Source organism: Dermatophagoides farinae, chromosome 2 (genome assembly GCF_024713945.1).
Source record: "Dermatophagoides farinae isolate YC_2012a chromosome 2, ASM2471394v1, whole genome shotgun sequence".
NCBI lineage: Eukaryota > Metazoa > Arthropoda > Arachnida > Sarcoptiformes > Pyroglyphidae > Dermatophagoides > Dermatophagoides farinae.
In genome coordinates, this window is record NC_134678.1 from 2,167,666 (window position 1) to 2,189,715 (window position 22,050).

At 29.7% G+C, this 22,050-nt stretch overlaps 9 protein-coding genes across 13 annotated transcripts in view; 1 reads left to right on the forward strand and 8 right to left on the reverse strand.

The window, feature by feature from the left end:
* Positions 1 to 7,437, forward strand: part of LOC124493998 (uncharacterized) — an 86,046-nt gene extending 78,609 nt beyond the window's left edge. The window contains 1 exon segment of the mRNA XM_075735921.1: positions 5,663 to 7,437. Coding sequence (XP_075592036.1) covers positions 5,663 to 7,409 — 1,747 coding nt within the window. The 3' untranslated portion in view covers positions 7,410 to 7,437.
* The window catches only part of LOC124494095 (guanine nucleotide-exchange factor SEC12), a 50,565-nt gene that overhangs the window by 23,388 nt on the left and 5,127 nt on the right, over positions 1 to 22,050 (reverse strand). The gene's annotated exons all lie outside the window — the stretch shown is intronic.
* On the reverse strand, positions 7,500 to 9,276 carry LOC124499399 (putative ubiquitin carboxyl-terminal hydrolase MINDY-4). 2 transcript variants are annotated; one of them, XM_047063300.2, is made up of 6 exons: positions 8,950 to 9,276; positions 8,758 to 8,877; positions 8,505 to 8,692; positions 8,037 to 8,448; positions 7,793 to 7,964; positions 7,500 to 7,706 (listed from the first exon to the last, which is right to left on the reverse strand). In XM_047063300.2, exons 1-6 carry the CDS (start codon positions 9,220 to 9,222, stop codon positions 7,591 to 7,593), a joined length of 1,281 nt encoding a protein of 426 aa, XP_046919256.2. In that variant the 5' UTR covers positions 9,223 to 9,276; the 3' UTR covers positions 7,500 to 7,590. The 2 variants fall into 2 exon arrangements, with proteins under 2 accessions (XP_046919256.2, XP_046919255.2); XM_047063299.2 differs by having other exon boundaries at positions 8,947 to 9,276.
* On the reverse strand, positions 9,406 to 12,497 carry AGBE (1,4-alpha-glucan-branching enzyme). The gene is made up of 6 exons (XM_075735915.1): positions 12,335 to 12,497; positions 11,729 to 12,266; positions 11,158 to 11,664; positions 10,193 to 11,092; positions 9,915 to 10,127; positions 9,406 to 9,850 (listed from the first exon to the last, which is right to left on the reverse strand). The coding sequence occupies exons 2-6, from the start codon at positions 11,886 to 11,888 to the stop codon at positions 9,549 to 9,551; spliced, it is 2,082 nt and encodes a 693-aa protein (XP_075592030.1). The 5' UTR covers positions 11,889 to 12,266; positions 12,335 to 12,497; the 3' UTR covers positions 9,406 to 9,548.
* LOC124499400 (E3 ubiquitin-protein ligase RNF185) lies at positions 12,377 to 14,426 on the reverse strand. Of its 4 annotated transcripts, none has more exons than XM_075735919.1 (5): positions 13,970 to 14,418; positions 13,869 to 13,919; positions 13,395 to 13,752; positions 13,144 to 13,330; positions 12,377 to 13,078 (listed from the first exon to the last, which is right to left on the reverse strand). In XM_075735919.1, exons 3-5 carry the CDS (start codon positions 13,577 to 13,579, stop codon positions 12,866 to 12,868), a joined length of 585 nt encoding a protein of 194 aa, XP_075592034.1. In that variant the 5' UTR covers positions 13,580 to 13,752; positions 13,869 to 13,919; positions 13,970 to 14,418; the 3' UTR covers positions 12,377 to 12,865. The 4 variants fall into 4 exon arrangements, with proteins under 4 accessions (XP_075592034.1, XP_075592035.1, XP_046919259.1 ...); XM_075735920.1 differs by having other exon boundaries at positions 13,395 to 13,724; positions 13,792 to 13,919; XM_047063303.2 differs by lacking the exon at positions 13,869 to 13,919 and having other exon boundaries at positions 13,395 to 13,724; positions 13,970 to 14,426.
* Positions 14,760 to 16,236, reverse strand: LOC124499563 (uncharacterized). The gene is made up of 3 exons (XM_047063488.2): positions 15,830 to 16,236; positions 15,591 to 15,739; positions 14,760 to 15,515 (listed from the first exon to the last, which is right to left on the reverse strand). The coding sequence occupies exons 1-3, from the start codon at positions 16,027 to 16,029 to the stop codon at positions 15,061 to 15,063; spliced, it is 804 nt and encodes a 267-aa protein (XP_046919444.2). The 5' UTR covers positions 16,030 to 16,236; the 3' UTR covers positions 14,760 to 15,060.
* On the reverse strand, positions 17,615 to 19,176 carry LOC124499560 (uncharacterized). The gene has a single exon (XM_047063486.2). The coding sequence runs from the start codon at positions 18,656 to 18,658 to the stop codon at positions 17,741 to 17,743; it is 918 nt and encodes a 305-aa protein (XP_046919442.2). The 5' UTR covers positions 18,659 to 19,176; the 3' UTR covers positions 17,615 to 17,740.
* Positions 19,057 to 20,543, reverse strand: LOC124499561 (uncharacterized). The gene has a single exon (XM_047063487.2). It carries the CDS (start codon positions 20,152 to 20,154, stop codon positions 19,258 to 19,260), a length of 897 nt encoding a protein of 298 aa, XP_046919443.2. The 5' UTR covers positions 20,155 to 20,543; the 3' UTR covers positions 19,057 to 19,257.
* LOC124491089 (uncharacterized) lies at positions 20,680 to 21,721 on the reverse strand. Its single transcript, XM_047053703.2, has one exon. It carries the CDS (start codon positions 21,149 to 21,151, stop codon positions 20,813 to 20,815), a length of 339 nt encoding a protein of 112 aa, XP_046909659.1. The 5' UTR covers positions 21,152 to 21,721; the 3' UTR covers positions 20,680 to 20,812.

A 22,050-nucleotide genomic window follows, 5' to 3' on the forward strand; every position in this document is an offset into this window, starting at 1 on the left:
ACACACACGCACACATTCGATCGGCTTCAAGAATCCGAATAAGCTTTTTTTTTATTTCATTTGGCTGGTCTCTGTTTTTTTTCTATGGCAATACTTGTTGTTTTTTCTTTCTCTCTCTCTCTCACTCTCACTCTCACTCTATCATTTCTGGTTATTTGGTTTGAATTCGAAATGAATTTCAAAACAAGAAAGAAAGAAAAAAAAAACTTTGGCATTTCATTCATTCATACTTTGTCTATATTTGTTCATTTTATTCTTGTCTCTTATTGTCTTATTTTTGTTTTCAAAAAAAAAAAAAAAAAATATCGTTTTCATTTCATTTCATTTCATCATCTGGGGACATCAATCCATTCGAACGGCCACGAGATCATTGTACATTTTTTATTTTTATTCTCATTTTTATTCTTCACAAGTGAAGTTTTTATTTCACATTTTTTTTCATCTTTTTCTACCCCTAGTTTCACTATCATATTCTTCACATATATCCATCCTTACTATAGTCAAGTGTTTTCTTTTCAACGGCCAAATTTTCGATCATCATGATCACCATACATTTTCAATGGAAAAATGAAACTTTTTTTATTTTTTTTTTCATTTATACGAACGGCAGCAGAATGTCTCTAGTGTCTGTGTGTGTGTGCTTTGGTATCAGTTCAATTCCGATTAGATTTGATTGCGTAAATTTTTTTTTGCAAAAAAAAGTGTTCAATCATCTTTCACAGACATATTATACACACAAAGTAGAGTATCCACATTAGTGTTTCAAGAAGAAAACGAAATTGATGTCAACCAATGTGTTTAGAGATAGATGTCGGTGGTATGAATGAATGAATGAATAAATCTTTGAATGAGTAATAATTCTGTCGATCATCGTCATCATCATCATCATCATCATCATTGACGATCTTTTGATACTTCAGCTGCTGGATTCATTTTTTTTTCCTCTCGTTTTGTTTTTGTTCATTGAATTGGTTTCTTTTTTTTACTAAATATATTCCATGAACGATTAGATTCATTCGTTCCATCGTTGAACATGAATGAATCCAATCTATTTGATATATAATAAAAAAAATCTCCTTGTTGTTGTTCACCATTCACTTGAATTTTTAGTTTCATTTTTTTTGTACGGATTCCATTTTATATGAACTTTAAAATGAACCATTTCATTCAATGATGAATTGATGAATGAGTCGAAAATGATTTCGTGATTATGATCATGAAGAAAAATAAATGCTACTGCTACTTATATTTTGTATTCAATGTTTTCGATGGATGAGATAGATTGCTTGAATAGAAAGAAATGGAATCTTGCCTATGAGAGTTTTTTTGCCCAAATAATTGTGGTCTTTATCATCAAGATGATGATAGGGCTTTGTTTGTTGGAATTCTAGTTGAATTCTACGATTGAAATAATAAAATTATTTATAATTCTTAACTGTCATTTAAATCATTTTTACCGCTGTTTTGCTTGCATATCTGGTTTTTTTTCTGCCAGAATCAGAAAAATTCCTTTTTTTTCTCTGAATAAAAAATGAACTTTATTTTTAATTTCTTTGAAATTATTTTTCAACCAAGTCCACACACATTGTTCATGTGTTGTATAAGCAACTTACAAACGCACAATGAAACACTGATGATGAGGCAAAAAAAAAATAATCAGAGTAAATGATAAAGTTTAACGTAGTTTTTTTTATTAGTTCTGATCCTGGGTTCCAGAATTGGTTCTGGTTTTGTTTCCGGAAAGTTTTTTTTAAAATGAACACCAGACACACAGTTGTTTTACAAAAAAAACACTGGTATTTTTTTTTGTTTTTGTTTCAAATTCCAAGAACATTCTTGTTTTCTTTTGTCCATTTGTATGTATGCGTGTATATGTGTGTAGAAATAATTTTTCATTGTTTGAATTCATTTTCTATTATTTTTGCAATTGCCATGGTTTTTTTTTCAAAACATTACAAATTGGATAATTGATAAAAAGGATTTTTTTTTTCATTGAACAGAATTTACTATAGTAACATTTGACAAACAAACAAAACAACGAATTTATCTTGATTTCAACATTCAATGATTTGATTTAATGAATTGAAATTGAATATTTTTTCCTCCATTCATTCACACAAACGATGAATGTGTGTGTGTGTGCATGTGTCCTAGGTTCGGTATATACAGAATTTCCATTTGATTCTAGCTTTCTTATTCGATTGTTTTTGTTCTCACTCACGAATTTTTGGAATTGATCCAAAACTTTTTTTTTGCTGTATGTGTACATATTCAATCATGACTAATTGTATTTTGTGTATGTCAAAATACTCGAAACATTTGCACATAACTATTTTTTCTCTAGTCATAATATAGAATTGTGGAAAATGTAGAAAAAATTTTTTTTCCAAAATCATTCGTTAACATTTAATTTTCTTTGCCCACATTTTGTCTGCTGCAGACACTTTTATTGATCCATGGTAAATTATATTCCGTTTGCGTTTGTTTGTGTTTGTGTGTGTGTTCGTTTCTGTCAATTATATTCACTTCCTCATCATCTTCATTGTTCATTTTTTTTTCTCTCGGTGTTTGAATTAAAAATTAAAATCAAATCTGACAACAAACAAAGTATAAAATCGGAAATCACCAGTGAAATGTGTGTGGTGAAAAATAAAATTAAATGACATTAACGTTGATTCAATTTTCAAATTTATGGCCAAGACAAACATTAACAGTCTCGCGTATTGTTCTTCTCTGTTTATGTTGTGGAAGAATTTTGAAAAAAATTGCCCAAAAAATACCCAGAACTCAACCGTTTATACGTTCCATTCACACTTGGATCAATTTTCAACACATTATTGAAAGCAAAACTAAAATGAATGTATTCGATGACAAAATGAACAAACATGATGGAAAAAAAATTTCATTGATGTGATGAACCAACTATATGTCCGCAGTAATGCAGTATTTTCTTGTTGTTTTTTCTGTTCGTTCCTTTATTTTGTTTGTTTGTTTTCTTTGTTAGTCACAGCAATCGTGTAACGTCGATTGATTGATTCCTGTTTTTTTTTCTTCTGGTTCAATTAGATTAAAATGATTGCGATTGGGTTAACATTGAATATGTGGGTCTTGCTTGTTGTTGTCGATGATGTTGTTTTGTATTTATTCTCACCAAGATTCTATAGAAAATGACCATAAAAAAAATTCTAGATTCTTTTTTTTCGAGAAAAATTGTTAATTGCATTTAAACAATCTAATTCAATATATTCTATATGGAATGTTCCATGTTGTTTGACATGTTTATATATCGTTATTGTATATAATTTTTTTTTCTCTTTTTCTATCTTCACTATACACATCTATTTTTTTTTTTTTTGTTGTTGTTGTTTTCCACATTTATTCATTCATTCATTCATTCATTTTTTTATCTTGTCGGCATGATTATTATTATTTACGATCTTGGCTTTCGCTTTAATTGAATTATATGTAAATATTTGTTTCGCGGATTCTCTTTTATTCTCTTCATCTTCGTATATATTTTTCGTCATCACCATCATCATCAACAACGTCTAAATGGGTGTTTGTTGTATGTTTGTTGTACAATAATAATCTTTATAGAGATTATTACAGACAGACAAACAAACAAATTTTTTTTTGTTCAGTCTTACATGTTGATGTTTCTGGAATTTTCGTTGTTATTAGAAAAAATGACCATAATGTACATATGATGATGATGATGATGATATACTTGCATTTATGTATAAACAAAGATTCAAGAGCAAATGATTGAAGAAATGAATAAATGAAAATGTTGATGATGATTGAACCAAAAACAAATGGGTCAAAAAAAAAATATACACGAAACACACACACACACACAGACATGAATGCATTTATTTGATTCTGAAATTCTTTCACAAACATTGGCCGATTTTTTTTTGTTGCTCTGAATGCTTGTTCATTTTAGTTTTGAATCTCGAGTACTGTTATGTAGGATTCATTTTTCCATTCGTTTGTTCATTGATGTTGATTGATGTACAATACATACATGGTGTACAAAATGAAAAAAAAGTGGAAACGATTTGTGTGTGATAGTAAAATTGAATCCCACAATCACGATGTTGTTGTTGTTGTTGTTTATTTATGAAATTCAATTTGCTGTTAAAGTTTTTGTTTTTCTTTTCATAAGAGTTGGCCAATGTGTGAATGTGTCATACACCGTGGCGTAAGCGAATGTGATTTTTTTTTTTTTTTTTTTGGTTAATGGGAACTTTTTTTTTTGTCTTTGTTATCCAATGCATGCCATCCACGTACAATTTTGTTTAAAATTTTTAAACGTGTGTGTGTGTGTGTGTGTGTGTGTGTGTAACATGGTTTTTTAAAAAAAAATTCCAAGAATCCATTTTATATAGAAAATGGAAGAAAAAAAAGAGGTTCTTTTGAAACAAAACAAAACAAAACAAAAAAAATTTTTTTGATTCAAATTAATTTTTTTTTACTACCATTCTGCTAATATACACAGCATCATCCTTCAGTCAATTCATACTATTCATCTATATATCACTATCTTTGTTGTTTGTTTTGTTGCATAAAACCCAGTGAGTCAAGTGTTTTGACAAATAAACAAGAATAAAAAAAAATTTCTGTGAATGATTGCATTTGGTAGTGTGTATAGTGTGTATTAGTCGGTTTTTATCCCGCTGATTCTTTGGATAATGGAAATGGTTACCCACCATCAAAGAAAAAAAATGAAATATATGGCTTCTATGAAAAAAAATTTGAGTGAAAATCTAAAGATAAAATCGTTGACTATTTGTCAAGCTGTTTTGTTTGTCTGTTCATGTAAATTTTTCTATATTTCATAGTTTATATTTGTTAGATGAAAAAAATAATGATGAAAAGTATCATTTGAATAAAATAAATGTGGCCATAACACCGATTGAATACAAGACGATGTTGATGACATCTTATTCATTTTTTTTTTTTTTTTTTTTGATTTTTAGGCCATAATCATAACCATAAAATTTATGAATCCATAAATATATAAGCACGACCAGTTTAGTTTTAGTCAATAAGCAATGTTCATTCATTCATTTTTTAATGCAAAAGCAAATCGATTTGAATCAAGCTGAAAATCGAGAAAACAAAAATGGTCTAATCTAATCTAATATAATTAGATTGAGAAACTACAAACAGCACACACACACAGACAATATATAATTTTTTCTATCATCATTTTTTTTTTGGTTTGAAACATAAATTGGATGAGTCAAATTGTTCATTGTATTTGTGTGTGGGCGCCGATGGTATTTTTTTTTTATTAAAGGTTTTTTTTTGTTGAAAATTATGTTGAACATGAAGACGTGAAAACAACAACAACAACGACGACAAAACCCTTTTTTGCATATTTTTTTTTTCATTATTCATACGATGATGATGATGATAATAATAATTATTCGTCACGCATCTAATTCTTCTTATTCGGTTCCATTTTTTTTTTTTTTTGTTACTATTTTGCTTCAATGATTTCTATGTGAATATATGTGTGGTTAACTTGAGTAGATTGGATAGCGGAAATTGTTTTTGATTCACATAATATACACTGTTTAGAATGTTTTCTTTTTTTGTTGGGCTAATCTAATTTTCTTTTTTCTCTATTCTCGTTTTTTTTTTGAATCTATAGTTATGTATGCACTGGTTACAATAAAGCTGGTACCGTTTCGGCTAATGTCACATTGACTGTCCTAAGACGATTAGAGGTTACCGCTGCTGCTTATTCAGGCCAAGAAGTTGCTGGAATTGTTATTGGTGCATTATTCATTTTTCTACTCATTTTAATATCAATATTTTCTGTTGTATTACGGTCAAGAAAATTATTACATTTTCGTACAACAACCACCACCAACAATGGTCAATCAACAAATAGTAATGCTAATAGTAATCAAACAATACTCGGTTCAACAACGGTCACATCCAACAATAATAATTCATATCATAATGGCGCAAATGGTAGAATTCTCAATGGACATATACAAACAACAACAACAACAACACCAACAACAGTATCTATACCGAATGGTACATTGAAAAGAAATTCCAGCGGCAATGCAAACAACAACCACATCGACAATAACAGCAGCAATCACATTTTATCAACAGCCACAAATAAAAATATGACCAATAATGAATCGAATAAAATGAATAAAGCCAACTTGATAGTGGCTATGAATCATAATGATGATTCAATGAAAACGAATAATAATAACTCTTTGGTTCATCATCAATACGTTGTGATGCCTGATAATAATCAAATTAAGAATAGTAATAATGATAAGATAAACATCATAAACAATCAGCTAGCTGAACAAATTGAAATGTGTGATTATTCTTCGGTCAATACGGCAGAAAACGTTAACAACAATAATAATCAATTCATAAATCAACAACAACTACCAATGTCCATGTCGATTGATATGAAAAATTTAACACAAGCATCTTGTACAGGAGGAGGAATTCGAACCGCAATGTATGGCAATCATAACAATGTTAAATTTTCGCCACAAGAACGCTTTTTTCATAGTGGCCATAAAAGTCCAGTTATATTCAACCAACAATATGATGATGCTATTATTTCCAAAAGAAATATCAATCCAAATTCACCATTTAATGTTAAAATTGGAACTATGTGTAATATGCGTTCGACGAATCCATACAATACATTGGATTCTCATTATAATCACATACAAACTGCTACTCTTGGTCATCATAATCCTAGCCATTCCATGAATAATAATAGTGCCAATATTCATTTTAATCCATATACAGCCGATGCCAACGGTCATCATCATGAAATAGCATTTTTTGAATCAACCATAGCCAATGCCCATTCCGGTGGTTCATTGTTGACGACGACAGCGAAAAACCCTTATGGACAAATACAACCGACAACTCGTTTTTCGTATGATGTCAGAAATAATGAACAAATGTTGATGAATCGACGTATCGATAGTTCTAGTCCATATAGTGAATTGATACTGCAGAACATGATAAATCAAAATAATCATTCACTATTCGACCATCAACGACATGTGGCTGCTTCTGTGGCCGTCGTTGAAGAATTACAAACACGATTTGCTACAACTGCTACAAATGAGGCTGTAGTTTGCCAAATGAAGCGTAACAATAGTATGGATTCATCGCCATCACAAGGAACTGTAGCAACAACAATGGCACCATCATCATCATCATCGACAACATCATCGGGTCAAGTTGTTCGATTTGCCAATACACCAATTGTATACAATTATTCTACATCATCTAGTACAATCAATAAACAGGCAAGCCCATTGAATCGTATCAAAAATGATGGCTTGAATCCATTGATGGCCAGAGATTCACCTGATGAAGGATTGGGCGAAGAGACCGAATGATGAATCTCTTTTCCATCCATCTTTTTTTTATCGATTTGTGTCTAAAAAATTATTCTGTAAATAACACTTTTATTTTCAATGTTGATTGGTTTTTTTTCTTCTTTATTTTGTTCAATTTGAAATGTTTTTTTTTTGTAAAAATTTTTTATTACTACAATTTTAATGAATAAATTTTCATTTCTCAAAACAAACGATTTGAATCATTCCAATTTATATGGCAATCAGGCCATTTAGTTTGAATAACACATTCCAATGGTGATCGATGTTTATCATCGTGAATAGCGCATGACTGTGTGTCTGAAAATTAATTTCCGAGTTTTGTGAAAATTATTCGCAAAAAAAATAATAAATGAATAAATTTCTAATAATAATACAATACCTACCAATCGTCAAATGTATTTCATTCTCTTGATTCATTAAACCATCATAATAATAGAGTTCGATTTGATGATGATTGTCGTCATTGATTTTATCTTTGGCAAATAATACCGTAAAATGGTCTTCACTAAGAATGACAAAAATTGGCAGTTTTGGTGATTTATAACATGAACCAACCTGCACATTGAGTATAATGGGTCAATTATTGTAAAAAAAAAATATTTTATCGAGTCTCATGAACGTCATCACCTTAGCACCGCCACCATATTCATAGAGTGTTAGAAATCCAATTTTAGATTGTTTTTTCACACCTTGAAGAACTAATTCATCGCATTTCAGATTATTATCGAAAACATTCGATACAGCACAGCCAATCAGACAAAGATTGACCAATTCTTGGCTACAGAGCAATGTTTCTGGTGTTAATAATGCCTGTATAGAACCTGGATCATAATCATGTTGGATTTCTTCAATGCCTCTTGTAAGTATACATGAATAAACGAATGAAACACAGCCAATATTTTTATTTGAATGTTTGAATATTTGGCATAAAAAATCAATGAGTTTTTTCTTGGATTCAAATCGTCCAATACGTAGGCGTTCTGTAATATTATCGAAACGAAAATCTTTTGTTTCATCAAGAATTTTTTGTTGACTTTCGCTATGAATTTGAATTCAATCAAATTAATTTCGATTACAATTCATTGATTAACATACATTGCAATGATGACTGATTGATCTTTACGTTTGATTTGCCATAGAATATTGCCAATAGCTTTACTTAAACATTCGTTCCTATATCTATGTAAATCTTTGACATTTTGAATATTTTCCACACGATTCCAATGAAAAAACTCGGCACATAGAAACGCTTGAATCGATGCTAGAACACCACAAGGTCCACCCTAATGATGTGAATATAATACATACATCAATGGGTAGAAAACACTTTTAAATTTGATCATATTACCTTATGTTGAACTAATCCATACCAAAGTTGTGAATTTATTGCATCAAACTCGAAATATTGATGAAGCCATTCTTGGCCAATGGACAATGCTGCATTACCAAATAGTATCCGTTTCAAATTCTGACCAAAGAAAAAAAAGAGAGAAAATATATCATTTATGATATATTGAGTTGAATTCATTTATTTTACAACCACTGCAGTATCATGATCAATTGGTATGGTTTCGAATTCCATGCAATCAATAAAGTTATTTTGATTGATTGATCTGCATTGAATGTCGTCTAGTACTTCAGCATCATCATCATCATCATTCTTGTCTTCATTGTGGATATCGGTGATTTCAAGATCAATTTTATTGTTTATGAATTGCTGTTTGAATTGATTACCATGTCTGTCATCGATACTATTTTCAATAAATGATTTGTTTGTTCGAACAAATAAAGTTTCATTGTTGCTTTCATCCATTTATATATATGATTCACTATTAATCGAATGTATATCGAATTCATCTATTCAGCTGTTTGTTTTGATTTTTGTTTGACATTAACCAACCGTATATGAGTAACTAAGGAAAAACCTAAAGTTTCTAATGGCAACGGCTACTATAACAGAATCAAAATTGAAAAAATAAACGCTGTAGTCATTAGATTTTTCAGTTTAATCATATAAAAGGTTTATTTATTTATTTTGAAAAAAAATAACAAGCTTTTAGAGATATATAAAAATTCCTTTTTTATTATTATTTCCAAATGAACGCTTTTCAAACAATGGTAATGGTGAGCTAGTTTCATTTAATCACGAATTTTGGCCAATACAATGGCCACACGAGATGGAATATAGACCGTCAATGAATTTTGACGGCCAGAATAACCAAAAGGTTGAGTAAAATATTCAACATTTGAATCAAGTAAACTATGACCTCCGAATTCTGGTTCATCCGTATTGAGAATTAGCCGATAGACACCGGGTTTGTCAACACCAACACGATAATCGGAAAAACTTTTAGTGGGATGAAAATTGAATACAAACAATAGGCCACATCGTTCAAACACAATGATTTTATTATCTTCGTGTTTGCATGAAACATATCCACCTATAAAATGGGAACAAACATTATTAATCAAAAATAATTTCGATAATAAAATTGATCGACTTACTGTCCTCGATACTTAGCCAATGATATTTATCTTCAAATTCATTCATTGCACGATCAAAATTATTCAAAAATGAATAACGTAATAGGTCATCATCGGCCAAATTAAATTGACGTCTAGCATAATGATAACTATCGCCATTACCTTCACGAGGAAAGTCTAACCATTCTGGATGGCCAAATTCATTGCCCATAAAGTTTAGCCAAGCTTCGCCTCCTTTATGATTGGATATGGGAGAAAATTAGTAAAAAAAAACAAGAACCATAACAAAAAAAACTTGCCTAATGCATTTGTTATCAGGCGAATCAATTTATGAAGAGCAATGCCTCGATCAATGATAGGAGTGCTTGGAGTTAATTTGGACATGAAACTATACATTTCGGCATCCATTAACCAAAAAGCAATAGTCTTATCACCAACCAAAGCTTGATCATGAGATTCAGCGTATGCTACGGTTCCTTCTTGCCATCTACGATTAGTTAACGTATGGACAATATGACCCATATTCCATTCATCGTCTTTGAATTCTTTCAATAATTTGATCCACATATCTGGTATGGCCATGCCCAAACGATAATCGAAACCACCGCCACCGTGTATGGTAGGTCTACATAAAGCTGGCATTCCTGAGACATCTTCGGCTATTGTTATTGAGTTTGGATGAAATTCATGTACTACATAATTAGCTAATTGTAAATAATTGAAAGCTTCGGTATCGGTATTTAGTCCAAAATATTCATTATAATCGCCACTAAATCCATGGCCTAAGCCATGTGAATGATAAAGCATTGAAGTGACGCCATCAAATCGAAAACCATCGAATCCATATTCTTCTAGATACCACATTAGATTTGACAATAAGAAACGAAGAACTTCCCAGTTTGTATAATCAAATAGCCGAGAGTCCCAAAGATCGTGATTTCCACGTCCATTTCCATGGAAGAAACATGAATTGGTCCCATCAAATTGATTCAATCCGTCAAGAACATTTTTGGAAGCATGTGAATGTACCACATCAAGAAGAACATAGATATTGTTTTTATGTGCTACATCCATCAAATATTTGAGATCATCTGGAGTTCCATAACGACTTGAAGCAGCAAAAAAAGAAGTAACCTGATATCCAAATGAAGCATAATAAGCATGTTCCATGATAGCCATCAATTGTATAGCATTATAACCTAATAATATATAAAATGCAGTTAACATTAAAATAAAATATGAATCTTATGAATAGTTATCGAACCTTGTTTTTTAATTCGAGGAATCAAGTTGTCAGCAAATTCCCGATAACTGGCAACTTTATATTCTGAAGATGCAATGCCGATATGTGATTCATATATTCGCAATGCTCGAGGCTTGTCCGGTTTTTTCTCTTTTAAGACATATTTATCGGATGGATTCCAGAATACGTGATCATAAGTGAATAAACCAGATGATTTGGGCGGTTGAACTACATAACTAGCCCATGGATCTAAACGGTCAACCAATTCTCCGGAAGGAGTTTTGATAACCAATTTAATTTTACTCAAATGTTTTATAACAGGTGATCCATCGGATGTGGGCGGAATGACAAGTTCCCATTTTCCGAAATCTAATTTCTTGAATGGATGACTAGTCTGTTGCCAATTATTAAAATCACCGCGTAGATAAACAGCCTGAGCACCTGGTGCCCATTCTAAACATCTTATTGAATTGTCAGGTAAAACGTGGATGCCAAATTCTCGATATGAATGTATGAATTTTTCAATGTCTAAATAAATAAATAAAAATAACTTTAAAAATTGAACTGTCTAAAAAATTTTATTTCAACATACCTTCAGCTTTATGAATATTGATGAGCAATTTTTGAAATTCATCATATCGACGTCGAATTTCTAATTCATGTGCACGAAGATTCGGATCAAGGGTGAATAATTTTTCAAAGTCAGGAACTTTGATTTGAAGGTCATTTGAAGTGTTTCCGTTTTCTGCCATTCTGCAAGCTCATAATAACGTTATATTTTGATCAATTAATATTTTTAACTTTGTTTCTTATTCATCCATACACACACACATGTGGTCGTCATTCACAATAGAAATGGACGCTGAATGCTGTTATTTCAATTCTTTTTGCATCTTGTCATTATCAACATTTTTACATTTATGTTGAATGTGAATCAAAGATTTTCTTCATTCAAATTGACAATAAAAAAAATTGATTATATCGATATCTAGCGGATAAAAATGTCAAATAATCGACCGATAAATGTCATTGCATTCATTGATATAAAACACAAATCAACAAGTGAACATATTTTCTTTTTTCTTCAAGACAATATATAGATGATATATTCATAAATGATGAACCGAATTCTAATTAAAATAATGAACAACAATAATAATAAATTAAAAATGCCAAAACTCATAATAAACACACATACCGTTTGCAAAAAAAAAATTAATAAATGAATTAGATATTGGTGAAAAAACCGAAAACAATTATAGAAATTTATTATTAGCGGAAATTTTTCTTTTTCAATCTCTTTTAAAATATAATAATAAAATTGCAATGTGGCAAAAAATTTTTTTTTTCCAAGAAAAATTTTGAACAAGAAAAATTATGATGAAAAACAAGACGTGACAAATAATATATGGAACATAAAATAATCAATCAATCAATAGCTATAAGTTCATGTGACGGTATAAAATCATAAACGTTGGTTGATAATTGTTATCATCATACTAATTATGGTGAACAAGGGAATAGAAATACTTGGTCGTAATTGAACTGAATAACGAAAAAAAAAAATAATGAAACAAGAAAGACCAAGAATAATGATAATATATGTGTAGATGAATGAATGATATTGGCATATTTTTCAAGTTAATTGATTACCCAATACATTTTTTTTGGAGGATTGATTGAAACCAACTCAAACAAAAAAATCAATTCCATGCAACAATAATATTGATTATGCAAATATAAGCCATACGATAAATATGATTGCTAGCCACATGAATAATTTGGATACAAATTGATCTTGAGCTAGATCCATTCCGTCCATCATTGGACCGGGACGAAAATCTCCAATATTAAAAGTACTGGCAAAAAATCCAAATGGAACGGCACCAATACCGAATGACATGTGAAAACCATCACCAAAGCCGAAATTCGGAAATCCCATCTAAAGAATGGATGAAATGGTGTTATATGAAATGAATGTCGAATATATATGCAGCAATAACATACCGAACTATAATCTTGTTCAGACCTTTGGCCTTGTGGACGTGGTGGAATTTTCTTTTCACGTGGGTCCTTTTTCGAACTACCACGACCATACAGAGGTATCACTTGATCACGGGAGATAGGATTTTTACATACTGGACATGTTGGACGAACTGGTTTCGTTTCGAACCATTGATGTAAACAAGGCCAACTATAAATTGGAAATGAATCATTCAATTAAAATAAAGAGATAAAATTCACATGAATAAACTTACCAAAACAAATGACCACATATACTTACGACGGCATCTTTGGCCGTATCGAGGCAAATATTGCAATCAAAATTTGATTCTGTTCCACTAGCACCACCACTACCGGATTGATTTGATGATGGGCCATTATTACGGTCATTCGATGATGATTTCGATGCTTTTGTTGACGATTGTGATTGATGATCCATTATATTTTATAATATTTGATACTTTGAAAATGATATTAAGGCAATGTAAAAATTATATGTCGACCACTATAGCTCCTCTTTTGTTCAAATCGTTTATTGTTGTTGTTCATTAAATCAATTAAGATGATGATGAAATCGATACATTCTTTATTTAAATTTCAAAAAAAAAAATTCTATGATTAAAAAAATGAAACAAAAGAAAAAAAAATTACTTATAAACACAAGTATAAAATGACGACGAAAAAATTCAAGTAAATTTCATCATAGTAATTTTGTTAGAGGAAGATACCATTGATTTTAGGATATCCCACGATATTCTTACATCATCCTCATTGATAAACTTGAAACAAAAATAAAATTCAGGTAATAATATTCCAACAAGATACGTACGATTTAATCGAATGAAAAAATGTTTCTATTATCTTTATAACTCATCAAAACATTACTCGTTCTGTTTGATCGTCATCGATACTTTTATTCAAAAAAAAAACGATAAAACAAGCACTAGAGTAAATGCATATATTCAAGTGTTTATCAATTGAATAGTTTCTCGTATTTGAGAGCTGTTTTTTCTAATATTTCTGGTTTTCAAAAAAGTGAAGGAAAATTTTTGATTAAAAAATCAAAAAAAAATCGACTTATGACGAATGATTTCGTTGTGAATTTATGCCGCGTAATCAATTTTTTTTAAATTTTGATTTCTTATTGCATTTTATAGATTATCGATTTGTACGAACAAAAAACATAGTACAAACAAAAAAAAAAATCAAATCACAAATAAAGTCGTCGATGATCGAATCTGTTGTTGTTTTTTGTTATTGTTCATGTTATTTGTTCAACTCGCCAAAATATGATGGTTATGATTTCGTTTCGTGGAAAGTTTCTTTAAATGAGTACAATAAAGTTTTTTTCGGAAAGTTTTTCTTTCCATCATCATTATCATCATCTAATTTAAATTTGATGATAATTATCATGTTTAATACAAGGTCTTCATTCATTATTAAGTATGATGATGGATCAATACATTTGAAAATTGGCTTTATCGATCCATGGATCGATATATTAACATTGGCCAAAAAAAAGAGAGAGAATTTTAGAATCATTTTCTTTGTTACAAATTACACCTGAGCGTGTTTAAAATGTAGCCCAAAAAAAACCATTTTTTTTATGAAACAATGAATTAAAGAATTGCAATGTTATCACAATAACAATTTATATTTTAAAGATTAACCATTAAATTCAAAGAAAATGTTTAGCCAATTATACAAATGAAAGAAAAATTTCACCATCCAATTTTTGAAATGGTTGAATGATTGTCATTGCACGCAAATTGAGCATTATTAATTGTATGACTTTTTTTTAAATAGAATAATGATGATGATGATAATTATTGATCTAAAAATCGATTAAATTAATGCATATATGCAATAAAAAAAAACAATAGTTATTGATTCAACCTTGATTTCAATATTTTTGAATCATTATTTTTTAGTTACATCCACTCTGGTCAAAAACATTTTGACAACAGAAAATATTGAAAATTTTTGCTCATCAGCATATGTCATATTCACTTGTGCTATTTGTTCATCAAATGTTGGTAATGAAGTACAGGTCTCCGATTCTGGATTAAATATGTCCTGATAGCAAAGAAAATTGGTTACACCACCAAGTAATTTAGATATAACATTCTGTAATATATCTTCTGAATCAATTTCACAATTTTCACGAATCTTTGGCATTGTACATAGTTCCCATTGTCTATATGCACAACATCCGGCATCCACTGCATAATCAATTGGTGAACGTTCACGCTGTTTTGAATGTGCTTTCATCTCTCCCCAGGCGACTGTTGTGAAAAATGGATTATTACATTCTTTTTGATAATCTGGTTGTGATAATATCTTCTCATGAATACATGGAGATTTTTCCAATAAATCTAAAAATAATGATATGTTTTTTTTATATATTAAATAATGTTATGAATTTATGAAAATTAATGATAAAAACTTACCATTTCTGAATTCAGAATTTGAATCACAAATCTTGTTCATATGTTCAAGGATAGCATCGGAAATAACTTTACTCAATTCTTTATGTAATGGTGTGCCACATTTTTTAAGATAAGCCAGAATGCATTCAGTGAAATCTTGTTTTAAAACTCTAAATTTTAGTTTTTTTGTTGTTGTTGTTGTTGTTGAAAAAATCAATTTTAGAATTTAATTTCAAAATTAATCTTCATTCATCAGTTACCTGCAAATTTTGTCCAAACCATCGTGTGATGTTAATAAAAACGATGGATCATGTTGTGAATCTTTCAATTGATGTAGTTTATCGAAACATTTTTCCATTTCAATTAGATGACATTTTGGATAATGACGAGCATAACAAATTCGAACGTATTCCACACAAACAATGATGAATAATAATAATGAAACATTGGTGGGCTTCATGATCTTTATTTATCAAAATTCGCGATGTCAACACACAAAACAAAATTGACAAATGAAAACCGAATTTCTTTTCACTTTAGACTTTATATATTGATGATTGATCATTGTCTTGAAAACTTGAAAAACCGATCGTAATGCAATTATCGATAAATTACTTGAATGAAAAGGTAATTATAGTTTTCTTATAGAAATTTCTACATTTTTTTTTGTTGATTAAAATCATTTTCAAAACAGGTATTGTTCATTAACAAATCCATTTAATTTTTGTTGACAAACTTGAATCACAAACAATGGATGTAGAAAGAAAACAATATTTTTCATCAACTCATCAATTTTTTTTCACTTTCAATTTTCTCTTTATTCAATTAATGAGCAAAAAACAAAGACAGACATAATTATTAAATCGTATAATTACGTTGTTGTCATTCATTTGAATGCACCAATATTATTGGACATTATCATTACGAAAGATGAAATTATTTAGAAATGATTGTTAGAATTTTACCAATCATTGACGTCATCATTGAAATAACGATTTGTTCCAATGGTTATTTATCCGATTTGATAATTTCTATTCGGAGATAAAAACATCATTGAGATTAATATTTAACAAATTTTTGGAAAAAGGATACAATCTTTCTTTTACTTTGTATCTGTTGTTGAACTTGAATTGGTGAAGTAAGGAAAAATATTCTTGAACCAGGTTGTTGTACATAAACAGTCTAAATGATAAATTTTTTAAAAAATTGGATTAAATCAGTGTCAAATTTTCATTTTTATATCCATTACCATTTGTTTAGGATCCTTGGTTTTGAGCATCTTGTCGATCTATATAATGATGTTAGTTTATCATTAAATATTTCGTCAAACAATTTAAAAATTGTAACACTAACCTTTTCTGCATCAATTTTAGATAATGTTGGAAATGGATCCATGGATTTTTTTTTTTGGACTTGAAGGATTCATGAATCAAAACTGTTTCAGTACGTTGTTTTTGAATTGCTTGCGTATTGAAAATTTCGAATATATATAAATAGTACCACTACCATTGTGTATATTTACAAAAATCACACACACGTTTGTTGTAGCGGCTATATAATTCAAACATTTTCCTTTTCCTTTCCATGTGGCTGAAGCTCAATTGAATGATTGTTTTTGGTGTTTGAGTTTTTTTTTGAATTTGATTTGATTTTTCAGCTTAAAAATGGTAAGAATTTATCGAAAATTTTTGAGAAAAATTATTTCAATTAACATCAAATTATTTTTTCTTTGTAGGCTGCACATAAAACTTTCCGTATAAAAAAAGTATTGGCTAAAAAGAAGAAACAAAATCGGCCAGTACCACAATGGATTCGAATGAAAACTGGTAACAAAATTCGTTACAGTTCAAAACGTCGTCATTGGCGTCGTACCAAACTCAAGTTGTAAACCACTGGACAAACTACCCGAGATTCTGGGGGAACGATGGTGATGATTCGAAAAGAAATCTTTCGAAAGACATTTTTGTATTTTGTAAGCTTTTTTTTTGTTCATCGATTATCATCCCAATGTTCTTTTGAAATAAATTTTTTTTAAACTTGAAAAATTAATTTTTAAGAAAATTTTATTTTATTTTAATTTTAATTTATTTTATTATTTTACGAAAAAAAAACAATCTAACAAATTGCATAGATGATAATTTACAAAATCATGTTTTACCCATTCATGATTATCATGCTTTTTTCTTTGATTTAGATTTATTTTTCGTTCTTTTATCTTCGATTTTGATTTTAATTTCTACTTTGTTCGGTTCCGATGATGATGATGATGATGAACCATCATTCACTTCGGTAGCATTGTCATCTTGGAATGTTTTATCATCAAGAATTTTTTGCAAATGTTCCATTTTCAATTGATGATTCGAATTAATGGTTGTGTTTGTATTGTTGTTGATTTGTGATTCATTTTTAATTTCAATATTATCTAATGAAAATATTTTATTACTACCAGGTACTTGTTGTAAATGTTCAATTTTTAAATCCACAATTGGAACAGCTATTGTAGTCGTGCTAGCTGTTGTTGTTGTTGTTGTTGTTGTCAAATATGTGGATGTTTGTCGTGTTGATGAATCCAATGTCGTTGCAATGGTCGTCGTTGATGAACGATGTCTTCGACGAAAATAAATAGTTGCACCATCTTTGCTTTTTTTAAATGATCCAATCATTCCCCAATTATGCCAGCCACGAGCACCATGATTTTCAAATTTTCCATGTTCAAATACCCAGATACCGAAACGGGTACCATCGGTAAAGGCAACACTTCCATAAAAATTTACTCCATATAATTGTTGTTGATGTTCTTCAGCTAAATTGAATACAATAACATTATATTCTTGTCCACTTCGATAGAATGCCGTATACAATAGATCACGAACAAATGCACCACGATTCCGTTTATGATGTGAAGCATCACGAATATATTTGGCAATATGAAGTGTATCAATTTGTATTTGAAATAGACCGACTGCCGAAGCCGCTAATGCTGTCAATATCGGTACAATTGGTGCATTATCAATGATGATAATATATTGAGATAATAATATCCATAATGAAATCAATGATGATATCGAAATTAGTTTACATTTTTGCATCTTTTTTCTTCTTTATTTATTCGTTTTTTGTACTTTTTTTCGTTGCGTATATATTCTATATTCACTATTGATATGCATTCATTACGAATGAATATCAATAGCAATTCGTCGTTATAAATGATGTTTTGATCGATTCACCGTATGTGTCTGTTTTGATGAACTTACCCCACCAGTTGATAACGATTAAATGTGGATGCAATCATCTCTTGATGTATATTATTATACATTAACCTTCTAACACCAATGACCAATAGTATATAGTACCATACAACAACAACAACAAAAAAACTAGTTTATATATCTTCAAACATTATTGATGTGATGCATTTTTTTATTTTATTTTGGCCACCATTTTATTTTCACACCATTATTTTCAATGTATGTAATCATTCGTTGTCATTTTCTTCGTAAATCATTTTCCAAGTACAATGAACCGTAACGAAATGTATTGCCTAAATTTGTCATTTGAAAACTTCCATGCGGAAAATCCGATAAAAATTTTTTGATTTTTTTTTGATGATCATCATTAATTCATTAGAATTAATAAATGATTGTTTCTTTTGTTGTTGTTCATATTGTTGCAATTTTTTAGTCAAACATCATACTAAATATACAGCCGTTTCAGATAATGGATGCATTTTACTTGTTCGTTGTTGCAACGAATCATCATATGAACCGGATGGATCACTAGGTGTTAATGTAGGTGTTGCCACATATCCATAACCATATCGTTGCATCATTGAAGGTTCAATTCGATAAACTCTACCCGTTAATTGACTAGCCAATGATTGTTGTTCAGAATTTCTTTTCGATTTTGTTGTTGTTGTTGTTGGATATTGATAAACACCTCTTGCTGGTATTCTACCATGTCCAGGATATACCCCATGACCTGGATAGCGGCGAAGTTGTTCAACTCGTTTATGTCGTTTTGTCAACATAACATTCGATTGTTGCTGTTTCTTTTTCGGTTGTTTTTTCTCTTCACTTAATTTTACCAAATGTCTGAATATATTATATGAACGCATTGTAGACATTATTGATGTTAATAATAAAAATATTGCAAAAACAAATATTATCAATGAATCGATTGCTACAAAACAGATTAATGTTAACAATGCAAAATTGGTCAATTTTTCTCTGATCAACATCGTACCAATATGACGAGCAATGGCTACATATACGATTGGAAAGAAAAATACAATAATAAAACTGATGATAAATAGATAAAAATTATAATTGGCACGTATACGAAGATTGGCAATACTAAGAATATGATCACCAATTTTAAAACAAATGATCAATATAATACAAATAACAAGTGTGCCAAAAAATACATTAAATCCTTTGACAACAGCATATAAGCTTGGATGATGCCATAATTGTATACGAGGTAATTCAGTAGTCCATATGGCCGTATTCATTAATGCCAACAATAATATTATTAAATGATATGCAAGGAATAATAAAACTCCTGAACAAAATTTAATGCACGACATTTTTGCATTGGCAAACGATTGCTGCTGGTCTTTTGTGAAAATGATGGTCTATTCCTTATTGGCAATGTTGTTGTTTAGAGGTTATGGTTGATGATTAATAAACACATCGATTATCTTCAAAATGAAACATCGTTGTCGTTTCTCTCGTTTTGAAATGATTAAAGAAAACAAAAAAAAAATCATCATTATGATGAATACATTTTTCCATTGACTGTACTTGGCTGTTTTGGCTCTTTTCCCAATGATTCTACTTATTACATATGTCAAGTATGAATATTTCTGGCTTCAATATCAACATACACACACACACACACAGTGACATTCTCTGGCTTTTTTTCTACTGTTTTCTATGAATTTCAATGATATTTAATTAAAAATAAAGAATTTTCATCTGCTTCAGAAATTCTTCTTTCTGGTTATTTGATTACGTTTTTGCAATCTACCAGACATTTTTTCATTTTTATTTTGTTCCATATTTGTGTGATAAAAACAGAGATCCTCAAAAATTATTGGAAACACAAAAAATTTTTTTTTGTTAACTTTAAAAATCATTTATTTGTAATAATGATTAATTATGAATGAATGATAAAGAAACATTGTGAATGATGAATTACAAACAATAATAATTCACATATATAATGAAAACAGTACCATTTATTTAGTACTGTTTTCTATACAGGTATTCATACTTGCCTTTTTTATGTTTATATTCCATATGTGGAATTTTCTGCACATCCGGTGTTTGATTAATACCAGTTTGTAATGGCCGATGCATTGTACATTCAGTATCATGTTGTCCTTCTAGTCGTTTTTTACGCATTGTCATATCGATTAACATTTCACGTAAATCACCATGATTTAATTTTGCACGTCGTAAATACCAGCCATCAGCATAATCATGAACATTTTTAGCTGAATCATTATAATAATGTCCAGCAGCATGGCCACCTCTCATCGAATTGATTAGATCAAATGATGGATTGTATATGTTGGACATTTTGTTGATGATGATGATAATAATAATGAATCAAATGAAGAACAACGAGGATGTGAGCAAGAATTTTTTTCTTTTTGTTTGTATTCGTGATCGAAATTCGTATAAGATTCAACATCAAATGAATATTCTGGTGAATGAATGACAAAATTTTTGTTGGTAAAAAATGACATTCTTGGTAGATGAAAATACAACAACAACAACAACAACCGATGACGACGATGATGACGATTTATGGTATGTGTGTGTGTGTGTGTGTGTGTGTGTGTGTGTGTGTGTGTAGATCAATGGTTAATAGCTTTGTATGTTCGAGAAAAAAAAAGCGAGGGACGATACTTTGATTCAGAAGAATTTTCATTTTATTACTAAAAATATATATAAATATCTAGATGGGAGATTTTTTCCCAACATTTTTTTTTTGTTTTGTTTCTCCTATTACACATCAATTATTACCATCATTATTACTACTGAATGAAGAAATAAAGATGATAGTTGGTATACAATATGGTTAAATATATGTGTATACGTCATTGTGAAGATTATTGTTGTCAAAAGATTTTGGCATCTGTATGAATTGAATAAAAACAACGGCATTGATTGCCTTGATATAATCCGGTATATATGGGAAAAAACAATTTTCATCAACAATTATCAATATTGCACCAACCTTGAATCATAAGAAAACATGATTCTTGACGATGATCATTTAATCGTATTATTATTCAATTAATATGATTAAAAAGAAAACAAAAAAAAACAAACAAACAAAAATTACCACAAGGTTAAATTTGAAAAAAAATTGAAAAATTTTAATTCATCATTTATTCAATCAAATAATAATTTTTGAAAAAAATTCTCGAAAGAACATTATTTTTATTTTAAAATGCCTTTATTATTCAAAT

What these genes read in the sequence shown, in the direction of transcription:
- AGBE (XM_075735915.1), bottom strand. Translation starts at nt 11,888, where the DNA reads ATGGCAGAAAACGGAAACACTTCAAATGACCTTCAAATCAAAGTTCCT. An exon ending in TCCTCGAATTAAAAAACAAG is followed by an intron (nt 11,093 to 11,157) that starts GTTCGATAACTA and finishes ATATATTATTAG; the next exon opens with GTTATAATGCTATACAATTG. An exon ending in TTGGCTAAGTATCGAGGACA is followed by an intron (nt 9,851 to 9,914) that starts GTAAGTCGATCA and finishes CCCATTTTATAG; the next exon opens with GTGGATATGTTTCATGCAAA.
- LOC124499560 (XM_047063486.2), bottom strand. Translation starts at nt 18,658, where the DNA reads ATGCAAAAATGTAAACTAATTTCGATATCATCATTGATTTCATTATGG.
- LOC124499399 (XM_047063299.2), bottom strand. Translation starts at nt 9,222, where the DNA reads ATGGATGAAAGCAACAATGAAACTTTATTTGTTCGAACAAACAAATCA. An exon ending in CAATCAGTCATCATTGCAAT is followed by an intron (nt 8,449 to 8,504) that starts GTATGTTAATCA and finishes TCAAATTCATAG; the next exon opens with CGAAAGTCAACAAAAAATTC. An exon ending in AATATGGTGGCGGTGCTAAG is followed by an intron (nt 7,965 to 8,036) that starts GTGATGACGTTC and finishes CTCAATGTGCAG; the next exon opens with GTTGGTTCATGTTATAAATC.
- LOC124499400 (XM_047063303.2), bottom strand. Translation starts at nt 13,579, where the DNA reads ATGGATCATCAATCACAATCGTCAACAAAAGCATCGAAATCATCATCG. An exon ending in ATATGTGGTCATTTGTTTTG is followed by an intron (nt 13,331 to 13,394) that starts GTAAGTTTATTC and finishes TCCAATTTATAG; the next exon opens with TTGGCCTTGTTTACATCAAT. An exon ending in CTGAACAAGATTATAGTTCG is followed by an intron (nt 13,079 to 13,143) that starts GTATGTTATTGC and finishes TCCATTCTTTAG; the next exon opens with ATGGGATTTCCGAATTTCGG.
- LOC124499561 (XM_047063487.2), bottom strand. Translation starts at nt 20,154, where the DNA reads ATGTCGTGCATTAAATTTTGTTCAGGAGTTTTATTATTCCTTGCATAT.
- LOC124499563 (XM_047063488.2), bottom strand. Translation starts at nt 16,029, where the DNA reads ATGAAGCCCACCAATGTTTCATTATTATTATTCATCATTGTTTGTGTG. An exon ending in GGTTTGGACAAAATTTGCAG is followed by an intron (nt 15,740 to 15,829) that starts GTAACTGATGAA and finishes ACTAAAATTTAG; the next exon opens with AGTTTTAAAACAAGATTTCA. An exon ending in AAATTCTGAATTCAGAAATG is followed by an intron (nt 15,516 to 15,590) that starts GTAAGTTTTTAT and finishes CATTATTTTTAG; the next exon opens with ATTTATTGGAAAAATCTCCA.
- LOC124491089 (XM_047053703.2), bottom strand. Translation starts at nt 21,151, where the DNA reads ATGTCCAACATATACAATCCATCATTTGATCTAATCAATTCGATGAGA.